The sequence below is a fragment of the Diospyros lotus genome, chromosome 8 (genome assembly GCF_014633365.1).
Source record: "Diospyros lotus cultivar Yz01 chromosome 8, ASM1463336v1, whole genome shotgun sequence".
In the NCBI taxonomy this organism is placed as follows: Eukaryota; Viridiplantae; Streptophyta; class Magnoliopsida; order Ericales; family Ebenaceae; genus Diospyros; species Diospyros lotus.
The window spans coordinates 17,838,867-17,852,454 of NC_068345.1; the positions used below are offsets into that span (position 1 = coordinate 17,838,867).

A 13,588-nucleotide genomic window follows, 5' to 3' on the forward strand; every position below is an offset into this window, starting at 1 on the left:
AAGCTCAAGTACAGAAACACATGATCCAGGAGCTATTTGTTATGTTTCACCATAAAGCTAGACCAACGCAAGCACACAAGGAAAAAATACCACCTTGGACAAATTTAAGAACTCCTTACCTTGGACAGTGCGGTTATTTAGATCAATTGATATGATAGCTGTTGTCGCATTCAGGCTGTCTTCATGACGATCTATCAATATTTTTAACATATTAAGTAAATTCATTAAAGCTAAACCAGAAAGAATTCAAATCAGAAACAAATCAAGCAAGCACATGGAGGCTAAAAAATATATCAAATTGGGAACCTACCTTCCCTTACAGCAATGTAACGGTTAAAGCGTGAATCAAACACTCCATCAGCATAACAAGCCAATGGTCCACCATAGTCCGGAGTAAGTGGCAAAGGTGAAGTATCTGCAAGTTCATGTAAGCCCTTTTAATTCTAAAAAGATTTACAACAGGTGTAATTGGTACAATTCAGCATAATATGAAATAAGCAAAAGCTTCACAACTGGAGAGAGCTTAAAACCTCTGTTATGAGCCTTACAGTAGCCAAGCCAGCAAAGCAGCCGATCCATGTGGTACTAATCTCACTTTTACAAGTGCCTTTTGGAAGGAGTTGTTCAAACTCAGTGGTACTGATCTCACCTTCAGTTCAGCTTACCATCCACAATTAGATGGGCAAACAAAGGTGGTCAATCGCACCATTGAGATGTATTTACGGTGTTTTGTGGGGGATAGGACGAAGGAATGGGTACATTGGGTAGCCTGGGCAAAGTACTGTTACAATATCGGCTTGCACTCTTCTTTGTAGGTTATGCCTTTTGAGGTGGTCTATGGGTGTGCTCCTCCTCGATTACTTTCCTATGATTCTAGCACAGCTAGATTGGAAGATGTTGATCACGCCTTGAGGCAGCGAGATTCTGCTCTTTGGTCCCTGCAAACCTGGTTGTTACAGTCCCAGGCATCTATGAAGAAATCTGCTGATCACAAAAAGTGTGATTTGGAGTTCTTAGTTGGGGATTGGGTGTGGCTTAAGTTTCAGTCCCATCGTTAGAATTCAATAGCTCACAGGGGTACTAAGAAGCTTTCCCCTTGCTTCTATGGCTAATTTTCGGTGATTCGTCACCTTGGCTCTATTGCTTATGAGCTGGCTCTTCCTACAGATAGCCACATACATCCTGTTTTTCATGTCTCTTGTTGTGGAAGAGAAATAATTTTGTTAATTTTGTTTATGTGTAATTTCCTGTTATGCTACGGTTAAAAGTGTTGTTAGGTTGGTTTTAATTCTGTTGAAGGTTGTTTCAAATCTGTTGTGATAGTTGTCTCTTTTTAGTTAGGTTGTTATAACTTGCTGCAACTTGCAAGTTGTTGTTATCAAGGGTAGCTGAGTATTTATATTCAGCTAACCCTTTATTTCTGTAACTTGAGAATAGATAGCATCTTCCAGTGGAAAATCCTCTCTCTCCTTTCGCGTATTTTCTTTCAGTTTCTTCCTATCACCTTGAAGCTCTTGCTTCATGGTATCAAAGCCATAGACAAACATCAATGGCGAGAAATCAAGAATGCAGTTCTTCATCTCTGCATCGATCCTCCTCTTCGTTGTCATCGGCATCACAGTCCGATTTCTCTATTGTTGCAAAGGCGTTCAATTTTATTCCTATCAAGTGGGTTACCAGCAACTATCTTTTTTGTAAGGCGCAGATTCTGGCGACCATTAGGGCATTCGATTTGATGCTATTCATAAACAAGTCCACACTGCCGGTGAAATACATGTCAAATCCAGCTTCTACTCAATCCAATGCTCAGGTTGTAAATCCCGATTATCTCACTTGGATCAAGTCAAATCAACTCATTGGTTGGCTATTTTCCACAATAGATAAAGAAGTGCTTGCACAGGTGATTCATTGTGAATCATCTGTTGAGATATGGCAAATGGTCAGTTCTTGAGAATCTGTATTCTGAACAAACTGTTGCTAAATCTTTTCAGCTAAAACAACAGTTAAGATTGGTGTAAAAGGACTCTCTCTCTATTATTGAGTATATTCTAAAAATCAAAACCATAGGGCATGCACTAGCAGCCATTGGAGAACCTCTTAGTGATAAAGACTTGTTGCTAGCCATTCTAAATGGACTACACAATGATTATGAAACTGTTGTTAGTCTTATCACATATCAAATGGATGATATAAACCTAGACAAGGTTCAATATCTCTTGTTGATGCATGAGCAAAGGCTGGCTGCCAAAAATGTTTCGATGTCTTCAGTTATCAATTTTGATACTACTATATCATCTATGAATGAAAAGGTTGCATCCTATTGGTCTAAAAATGGGAGTGGACCTATTCACAATCGAGTAGGTTTTATTCACAAAGAAGGTCCTATGAATAGAGGAGATAGAGGAAGTGGCAGATCCAATGCTAAGAGAATCTACTGTCAATTATGTGGGAAACCTGGACACTTTGTTGACAAGTGTTATCATAGATTTGACAGGAATTTCCAAAGATTTCCTAGTTAGAATTTTGGACGAACTGGTAGTCTGTCACAGTTTGAAACACAAGCATATCTTGTTGTATCAAGTGATTCTAATGAAGTTTTCCTGAGTGAAGTAGGTTCTATTCAAGGGGCCATTATGGTAATCTTCCACACTTGTCTCAAGCATTTTCATGGCATGCCACCTACTGCAACCCCAGCAGTTCCCCCTCCTAACGATGAACCTCCATTTCGTCCCCAAGTTGTTCTCGATTCCTATCTTCATTTAGGTTGCAAAGAGTATTTGGTGCATTGGGTGGAATTGTCTCCAGCCAAGGCTTCCTGGGAATGTGAAGATATTTTGCCGCACAATTTTCCTTTTTTTGTGCTTGAGGACAAGCACATTTCTAAAGCAGGGCATGATATTATAACCTTACAAAAGCCAAGCCAGCAAAGCAGCCGATCCATGTGTACCAAAGACATCCTAAAACTAAGAAGCACAAGTTTCTTTTAAGGACTAGTTCCCTTATCTAGTGATTTGTTGTTATTTGGATATTTCCTAAAGCTAAATAAGTTAGTTTTCTATTAGTTAGTTTCATAACAAGTTGGTTACCCTTATTTGGGTATTTCCTAAAACTAAATAGGAACAGTAAGTTTCCTATTTAGTTTAGTTTCCTTATTGGGTAATTTCCTAAATCGTTGTGCTAAGGTTGTGATAAATACCCTCTAGTTTGTTAAAGTTTTCAAGCAATAAGAATTATTTTCTAACACTAACGAGCCCTGAGTTTCATCATAGGTAAGAAGGGGAGACGAACTAATAAGTCATCTCACATCTCCTTCTTACGAGGAAATAGCTACTGCCCTCGTTAATCACCCTTGTGTCAAGTCTCTAGATGGAGACTTGAATTTCCGATGTTTAAGAGATAAAGAGAAAGGGAAAAGGGAGGGAAAGAGAGATAGAATTTGGAGGGAGAATTAAGAGAAAGAAATGAGAGGGAAAGAATTCAATGTTATTATCATGAATGAATTCCCATCCTCATGCATATAAGCCTTTTATAGGCCATGCATAGTCGGTTACAACCTACACGTGAGGTATGACAGAGGTATGACAGTCCTCACCCCCCACAACAGATCAGTTAGTTACATGGCTACTTGCAAGAATTTTAAAAAATTACAAAGGAGACCCTTGGGTCGTGACACTCCCCTACCCTTCAACAGCATTCTTGTCCTCAAGAAGTCTTCAAAGTAGGCTTGCCGTTTTGGGGGAACTTTTTTAGTAACTCGGGTAGGTATTCCCAAGTGGTATGGTCCGGTTGAAGGTGTGACCACTGGACCAAAACTTGGATGAGGGGAGTTGTGCCTTGGTAAACCACCCTCCGGTCTAGTATAGCTCGGGGCTCTCTATGCTCCTCCAATTCATCTTCAACCTCTGGTAGCTGCTGACTTGTGGGTGCTCCTGGTTCGATGGACCTCTTAAGTAGAGACACATGGAACACGGGATGCACCTATATCCCTTCTAGTAATTTCAATTTGTAAGCTACCTTCCCTACTTTAGCTTCTATGACATAGGGCCTGAAATATTTGGGATTGAGCTTGGATATTGGTGTGGTCGTGAAGGGCTGTTGCAGGAACATTTTCACTTTCAAAAACACCTTGTAACCAACCTCTAATTCTCTATCACTCCTCTTTCTGTCTGCAATCTGCCTCATTCTGTTTTGGGCATTAGTTAGCTCTCTTTTTAGGATCGATAGCATTTCCTGTCTCTGTTGTAAGTAATACTCCACCGTTGCCAAATTAGATGACCCCCTTGCTATAGCTGGTAGGAAAGGTGGCTTGTATCCAAACATTGCTTCGAAAGGGCTTCTCTTGATTGCGTTGTGGAAATGGGAGTTATACCACAATTGGGCCAGTGGTAACCATCTGTTCCAACTCTTTGGTTTGGTGAAGCACATGCACCTCAAATAGGTTTCCAGGCACTAATTCACCCTCACCGTTTGACCATCGGATTAAGGGTGGTAGGCAGTTGACAGGTGCAATCCTACTCCCAACTTCTTGAAGAGTTCCTACCAGAAATGGCTGGTAAAGATCCTATCCCTGTCGAACACAATGGTCTTTGGAACTCCATGCAGTTTGACCACTGAATCTAGGAACACCCGAGCCACTTCTTGTGCCGAAAAGGGGTGCGTTAGACAAAGGAAGTGCCCAAACTTTGTTAATTTGTCAACGATCACTAGTATTACATCCTTACCTTCGAACTTGGGTAAGCCCTCCACAAAGTCCACAGAGATATCTTCTCATGCTTGCTCCGATACTCCCAAAGGTTGTAGCAAGCCTGGGTAGGGTACTTGCTCATGTTTGCAACGCTAACATGTCTCACATGCTAGTACAAAATCTATTACATCCTTCTTTTGCCTTGGCCAAAAGAAGAATTGTCTTATTTTGTGAGTAGTGTAGGGATTTCAAAATCTTCGTCTTCAACTCCCTGTGATCCCCTATCACTAGGCGTCCTTGGAATATGAGGAGGCCATTTGATAGGGAGTAGCCCTTTTCTTTCCTTGTCTACACCGCCAATTTGGTTAAGAGAGACTACACCCACCCTGTGCTTTCATAACTTTGCTCCACCTCCTTTACCCACTTTGGTAAGACTACAGTGATTCCATAACAATGGCCCTCATTTTCTCTGACTTCTCTCCTAGACAGTGCGTCAGCTGCTACATTTTCTTTACCCTTCCGATAGAGGATAGTGCAGTCCAACCCCATTAGTTTAAACACCCCTTTTCTTTGTAACTGAGATTGCAACCTCTATCGGCAGAAAAATCTTAGGCTCTCATGGTCTATCTTGATTATAAATGGATTGCTCTCTAGATAGTGTCTCCATTTATCCAACGCCTTCAACACTGCCAACAACTCTTTGTCATATACGCTCCATCCCTAGTGCTCGGGCCCCAAAGCTTGGCTTATATACGTGATAGGTCTCCTTTCTTGCATTAAGACTGCCCCAACCCTCTTTTCACAAGCATCAGTCTCCACCACAAATTGTTTGTTGAAGTCTGGTAGGGCTAATATAGGGGCTTGTGTAATAGCATTCTTTAGATTTAAGAATGTTGCTTCTGCTTCGAGGTTCTAGCCAAATCCTTCCTTCTTGAGCAAGTCCGTCAGTGGTCTGCTGATCAATCTGTAGTGCTTGATGAACTTGCGATAGTAACCTGTTAATCCCAAGAATCCCCTTAATTCCCTCACTGTCCAAGGTCTAGGCCACTCCACCATTGTTGTGACCTTGCTGGGATCGGTTTTGACTCCTCCTCCTGAAATGATGTGCCCCAAGTAGCTTACCTCATCTTTGGCAAAAATACATTTGGATAGCTTGACATACAAATGGTTTTGACTCCTCCTCAAATGCAGTTTTAAGCTGGTTTAGGTGTTGGTCCAGGTTTGGACTATATATGAGGATATCATCAAAAAAAACTAGAATAAATTTTTGGAGATAAGGAGCAAATATCTGGTTCATAAGGGCTTGGAATGTGGTCGGGGCATTGGTAAGCCCAAAGGGTATAACAACAAATTCATAGAGGCCCTGGTGAGTGCGGAATGCAGTTTTTGGGATGCCTGCTGGTTTCATCCGGATATGATGGTATCCGAATCTCAGGTCCAGCTTACAAAAAACCTTGGCCTCGCCCAATTCGTCTAGTAGATCATCAATGAGGGGAATGGGAAATTTGTTTTTGATGGTATGTGAGTTGAGTTGGCAGTAGTCCACACAAAATCTCCAAGTCTCATCCTTATTTTTATCCAATAAAACAGGGGATGCAAATGAACTTTGGCTAGGTTATATAAATGAAGTGGCTAGCATGCTAGAGATCTGTTTTTCAATCTCTGCCTTTTGTGTAGGAAAGTATCGATAGGCTCTAATATTAACTAGGGTGGTATGAGGTTTAAGGGGTATAGCATGATCCAAAGGCCTTTGGGGAGGTAGGGAGTTAGGTTCTTGGAAGAGATCCTTAAAGTTTTCCATTAGTACATGCAAGCTATCTAAAGTAGTTACCTCTTGATGGGTAGCGTGAGATGCTTCCTTCTTTTCTGGTAAGTACTTATCTGTTTGACCTACTTCTTCTCCTTCGATGACATGTATTGAGTATAATTGAGATAGCTATCCCCTTTTCTTTATCAACAGCTTCTGTAGCTTGTCTCCCTTGATCATTTTGCACTCCCCTTGTTCCAGACTTCCCACCAAGGTTAACCGTTTGCAGCCATTTCTAGTGTGACTTCTAGCTTGTTGAAATCAAAGGTTAGGAGGCTAATCGTCCTCATCCAATCCACCCCAAGCACAATGTCATAGCCCCCCAGCTCTAAGATCCTCATATCAACTTTGAACTCGTTGCCCTGCATCATCCAAGTGAACCCCGCACACTTACAATGACTATACATCTTATGTCCGTTGGCTACAATTACTGACAAGGGGTTAGTGTGAGTCAACTTACATCCCAGTTCCTTGGCTGTAGCTTCGTTGAGGAAACTATGGGTACTACCACTGTCTATTAGTACCATGAGTTTCTTTTTCCCCAATTGGCCCTCGACTTTAATGATCTTTCCCATTGGTCCCCCTTTCAAGGCGTGGAAGGAGATCTCCCCACCTTCTGGTCCTTGTTCTTCCTCCAGTGTTTCTGATGGATGCTCCTCTTTCTTCTCGTCTTCTTCTTCCTCCTTATCCGACTCTTCTTCTTCATTCCTTTTCTCCACCTTCCATCTTAAACAATTGTCTCCTACACTGATGCCCTGGGCTATATTTCTCCTCGCACCTAAAACATAATCCCAGTATCCTCCTCTAGTCTAGAGTGGTGCTCCTGTTTGCCCTCGCGTTGAATCCCCCTTTTTGATCCCCTGTGGTGACTATTAGCACCATAGCCTTCGAACTACCCCACTGAAGGGCCCTACCATAGTAGATGACTTAGCCAAGGACTTGTTCTTTTTAAAAATGGCTTCAAGCATCAGCTCTTTAAGTCTTGCCTTCTCTGCTACCTCCCTCATCGTGGCTAGCATCATCATTTTCACCATTGATTTTAATTCGTCTTTGAGGCCACTGATAAAGCCGACACGAAGTATTGGTCAGTTAAGGTGGGCTGAGCACTCCACATGAGTGATCCCAATTCCTCAAACTTCTCTTAGTACTCAGTCACGATTCCTTCCTGCCTCAATTTATTAAATTCCTCAATTACATCAGTCATATTTATCTCCCCAAACCTCACACACATCTCTTCTGCAAAGTCTATCCATCTCGCCCCCATACCTCTAGATCTTGACCAACCTTGGTACCAACAATCGGCTACGTTGTTAAGATAAGTCGAAGCTAACGTAATCCACTGATTCTCAAGGATGCTGTAAAATTGGAATTATCTCTCACAACTCAGGATCCACCGTCTTGGTTTAGATCCTTCAAGCTGAGATATCTCCAACCTCGGTATGGGTCCATGATTAACTCTAGAGGAATTAAGATCCCTTACCCGATCGCATGTCTCCTCAGTGTGTACATTATCAGCCTCTCTCACTCCTAGAGGCCTAAGAAGTATCCCCTACCCCGAAGTTCCCATCTCCGGTGCTGATCGAGGAGGAAATTCAGACAGTAGCCTGAATTGAGGAAGCGCGGACAGCATGTTGATCACACTGCTAATTCGCTCCTCCATTAACTCCCTTTGTCAAACTAATTCTCTCATCATACCTTCTCGGGAAGCCGTCATGTCCTCCCGCAATTCTTCTCTAATGGATCAAACATCCTCTCGACTCTGAGTCACTGCTTCTTGCATTTGTGTCAGACCGAACTCCATCACTTCCATCCTATTCTCCAGTTGCTTCGTTCGTGTTCCCTTATCCATTCCGAATTTCGTCGTCCAAGTCACCTCCGATGATCGACCACTGATTCGGACTCACAACCTAGGACAATTGGCTCTGATACCAATTGTCAAGTCTCTAGATTGAGACTTGAATTTTCAACGTTTAAGAGATAAAGAGAAAGGGAAAAGGGAGGGAAAGAGAGAGAGAATTTGGAGGGAGAATTAAGAGAAAGAAATAAGAGGGAAAGAATTCAATGTTATTATCATGAATGAATTTTCATCCTCATGCATATGAGCCTTTTATAGGCCATGCATAGTCAATTACAGCCTACACATGAGGTATGACAGTCCTCACCCCCCCCCCTCCCCCGACAAATCAGTTAGTTACACGGCTACTTGCAAGAATTTTAAAAAATTACAAAGGAGACCCCTCGATCGTGACACTCCTGGACTCAATCCCTTAACAACCTCCTTTTTCCTTTCTTTTCTTTTCTTTTTCTTTCTTTTTTTTTATCTATTTTTCATAAATAGAACTTAAAAATACATGGCATGTTTGATTCTTTAGTGAAATCATTACACATACAATAAATCAGTAAATAATTTAATTTTTGACACGTATGGGCACCCAACAAAGTATTTTAGTGATCTTTACTCTATATTTATGTAAAGCATGGTCGAATTGAACTTTTAAAAGCTTCGGAAAGCAAGTTTTATAAGTTCTTGAATTCTTTTAATTCTATAACCAATAGAGTTGATCAACTCAACCATCAATTGGGCAGACGACAAACAAAACACAGTTGCTCCACACGCAGGACAACTCAAAAACAAGCATCAAAGATAGACTTACAGTTAAGAAAAATAGAAAGTAGTAAGAGCTTAACCTCTGGACTCAATCGACTGCTTGTAGAGCCTCTGATCTTTGTAGTTGGAAAAAATTACCGTATCCCCTACAATCTTGAAAGCACCACCACCATATTCTTGAGACACAGAGCGTACTGAAAACTCTTTGGGCGTAATATCTGCAGGTTCCTCACCAGACTCCTCCGGAGCTTTAACTAGAACAGCTCGTCTGCATTTAATGGGGCTCAAGAACACGATCCCCGACACTCAATAAAACAACGGACAAATATATAGAAAGACGTACCCAGATTCAAGAGGGCGAGATTCGAGCCAGAAGAGGCGGCCGCGTTCGTCGGTGGCGGTGCCACCGAGGCGCTTCGAGGCGCCGGATACGACGTCGGCGGTGATTGGAGACTCCCAAGAACCGTAGGGTGCGGTAATTTGCTGCGTCGGTGATGCGGAAGAAGCCATTGTTTTCCAGCAAGAACGCCTTCGACCGTGCTTTCTGAGTATCAGTCGAGAAGGAAGAGAGAAAGGAAGGCGAGTGAGAGTTGCAATGGCCGATAAAGCCATTCAATCAAAAGGATTGCGCCTTTTTAATTGGGGCCTGGCCTTTTTACTTGGAGACGAAAGTCAAATTGCCGGCTCGACCTCACTTTCTATTTTTAATATAAAAAAAAAGATGGGGCAATTAATAACTTATCTACAAAAAACAATAAATCATCACGCCAAGTCATAATACGAGTCCTTAATTTTATTTTGAAAAATATTATTTATACAAATAATTAAATTATCAAAAGAATAATTGAAAGGGCCAAATAATAAAAATGTCCTCACCTAATTTGTAAATTCACCATCCCCTATCTCCTTTGCCATAGTCACCTCTACCAAATTCTACCTCGCTTTGTCGATTATCAATGCATCCTCATGTCGTCTCGCTGCAGCATCTCAGGCAATTGCCGTTGCATCTTGTTGTCGCCCCTATTACAGTGTTTTGCATCGACCGTCGCTGACCATCTCGCCACTGCCACCTCTAGATAAATCCCGACCAGGCTTCTCCCGTTTGCAATGCCTTGATGATCATGATGAAGTTCAATCTATGAAATTCGATTTGGTTATTGAGTCTGTCATCCCGTCGGTACATGTAGTACGATCCTTTTATTTCATATAGTAACACTATTATTGCATATGTTGGTTTATAACTCCCCACTTTTTTCGACACGTTGTTGTTTTAGAATAAGATATTGATGGAATAATGTGAATGTAATATCAACTATAACACCCCGTTTTTCAAGCGTGTTATAACTTAGGACAATTCTCAAACAATAATTTTTTTTTTATTTCAAAACTACGGCTAAATCATATCTATCCCAAAATTTCTATTCATCTATCTCGAATGAGAATCACCATAAACATCAATTGCGAAAGTTAGAATCGAAACTTAACTTTAACATTAACCAATAAAAAGGTTATATATCATCACTCTTCAAAATGTTCAGATTTCAAAATAGTATAATTTAAATACATAGGCTACATAACATGCACTCATTACATCATGCACTTTGTTAAGTGCCATTACATGCATCTTTCATCCTCGTTCCTGCCACAATCTATATCTAGAACGTTTGAATATTCTAGGGGCGAAGCCCACATTAGATGCTGAATCATCTAAATAATGGTACATCATTGAAAGCACATGTATATATGCAATGCACATTCATCATTACTCTATGTTTAGGTCAATCACACCCAACTGTTGTCCGTCATTTTTACAGCCTCCCTACCAGACTGAGATATATGGGTGCATTCTTGGCTAAGCAACGATGTCAGTCCCTAATCCCAAACCTATGCAACGTATGACCGTGAATCTCATCATGCTCATATGCATATTTCATCATCAGAAAATGTAAATGCACTCTATGTTATTCATAACATACCAATATATGATAACAAAACGCTTACATGAAACTGGATTTTTGGGTTGAACCACTTACCTTCTCAAACTTATCGGCTACCTCGATATTCGTGTCTTGTCTCGAAATACATGCATCATCTCAATTTGCGTGTCAACCTCAAAATTCATACAAGTCACTTCAACTTAAGTCTTAAAGTACCATAATCATCATATTTATTTAAATAAACATTAAAACCTATTCTTTCATAATTTATTGCATTTTCTTTATTTTTCTCTATTTATTCCTATTTTTCCTCAATAAATCCAAACTAAATATTTATCAAATATTTCTCTATAACAATTTATAAAATAACTTTTCTGATTTTTTAGAAAATTTTACTTACCTTAACTTAGCCTTTCAGACTTCATCAACATGCGTGCATACCCTCGATTTTTGTGCTTGACATTGAAACGTGTGCCCGAATAATTTTTCTTTCCAAAATCTTTGAAATATTGATAAATCCTCCTTACTCATTTTTCTAGGATTTTCTAACATTTTTCTCATTTTTTTTTCTTTTTTTTTCTTTTTCTTTTTCTCCTCCTTCCCTGTTCACCTTCTTCTTCCTCTTCTCTCCCGCGGCCGCCCCTGCAACTCCAACATGCGCCTCACGCACCAGCGCCGTTGCACGCCACCGCCTGGCTTCCGCCGTCGCTGCTCACCACCCGAGCTTACTGCTGCGGCCCGATCCTGCTGCCTCCAGCCACCCACACGCCCAAGCTTTCCCTCTCTCTTTCTCGATCTTCAGCTTTCTGCCTCAATCTCTCCTTTCTCTTCTCTCACCCAAGTTCTGTGATTCCTAGCTTCAAAAATGCTCAAGCCCATATATATATATATATATATATATTATACATCACAATCTTTATTCTCCAGACAATTACTCTGGATTTTTTATAGACAATTGCTCTGAATTTTGTTCCTCAAATCACTCTGCAATCCCTCGTCCCAACGTGCATCACATGTATACAAATATACATTATATATATCTCACACACTTAATCCCGATATTAAATTTTTATCACCCTTGAAAATTTTTTAAATTGTAAATACACCCTCTAACGTCCAATAAATTTCATTACGTAATGAAAAACAAAATTAATAATTAATAATGTGAATATGAGAGTCGCAAACTCATTATGATGATGTGTGTATTGGCTTGGATGGGAGCTCAGGTTGAGACTCGTGGCCCAAGGACGGGGATATGTGGTTATGGGCTTTAAAAGTGAAATTCAAAAGGCATGCGTAGTTGACAAATGTACTTGTCTAGGGATTGATGAGCATGGTCGACCCAAGGGTTCTAATTTTGAGATGCGCAATGGCATTCTCAAGTTTCAGATAGGATATACATACCAGAGGTCTTGTGATTAAGAGATGATTATAGACGATATAATTTTCCTTGGGATATGTGATTGCTTGTAAAGAGCTACAACGGGTTTATTTGAAATAAGGTAACGAGGTATGTTCTTTTCTAGTTATTTGATCAGTAATGTGCTAATTTCGAGAATGAAATTTTAAAATTTAGAATATATGACAAATTTCGAGAACGAAATTTTTGTAAGGAGAAGAGAATGTAATATCCCAAATTTTCTAAAAGGTTCAAGAGAAATTTTAACTTGGGTTATAGGTGAAATTATCAAAATATTATGGGCTTAAATATAATTTCTTACAGTTATAAGTACCGAATCGACTGCAATGAATGTCTTAGAGTGTAAATGTCTAAGGAAATTAATATGGTCTCGATGAGCGTTCAAAGATAGGATTTATAGTATTAAAAGAAATTGGATCAGAAATAATTTTTGGTACAATTAAAATACAACTTTGATTAAGGCTGAAAAATCGAATTATCGTAAGGGACTTTCAGGAAGCCATCGGAACTGTGTGGGGGCTTCGATTTTTTGTAAGAATCAACTCTAAAATGGTTTCGAGATGAATCAATAGCCCAATTCACATTATTCCATCAATATCTTCTTTTAAAACAACGTGCCAAAAAAAGTGGGGAGTTATAAACCAATATGCAATAATGGTGTTACTATATGAAATAAAAAGACCGTGCTACATTTACCGACGGGATGATAGGTCTAATAACCAAATCGGATGCAATAGTTGAAATTTAAATATTGAAATAAAATTATTACATGCTTATGTTGGGTCTAGTTTCACTATGAGAATTGCAAAAAAAAATAAGGTGCACAAAATTAATATTAAAAAACAATCTTGTATCCAATCACTTTTTCTTTCCATTTCTATGCTTGTATCACATGTTTGCATGTTTGAATATACTTAATTAAGTGATAAATTATTTAGTGATATCTCAAAAATAATTTTTCGTATATATAATCAAATACATAATATGCATAAACTTCTTATCTTAATTATGACAAATAGAGTGATAATCATTATTTATTGTTTACTAAACAAACCTATGTCATTTGATTTGAGACAAAATGTCAATCACCTCATTAATCATCCAATTAATAACAATGTATCATTCTGTTTAT

At 39.7% G+C, this 13,588-nt stretch overlaps 1 protein-coding gene across 1 annotated transcript in view; it reads right to left on the reverse strand.

The window, feature by feature from the left end:
* LOC127807097 (uncharacterized) overlaps positions 1-10,161 on the reverse strand; it is a 75,838-nt gene extending 65,677 nt beyond the window's left edge. The window contains exons 1-5 of the mRNA XM_052344719.1: positions 9,976-10,161; positions 9,443-9,797; positions 9,180-9,367; positions 311-415; positions 120-191 (exon numbers count right to left, since the gene is read on the reverse strand). Coding sequence (XP_052200679.1) covers positions 120-191; positions 311-415; positions 9,180-9,367; positions 9,443-9,711 — 634 coding nt within the window. The 5' untranslated portion in view covers positions 9,712-9,797; positions 9,976-10,161. The remainder of the gene's footprint in view (positions 1-119; positions 192-310; positions 416-9,179; positions 9,368-9,442; positions 9,798-9,975) is intronic.
* Positions 10,162-13,588: the final 3,427 nt, after the last annotated feature.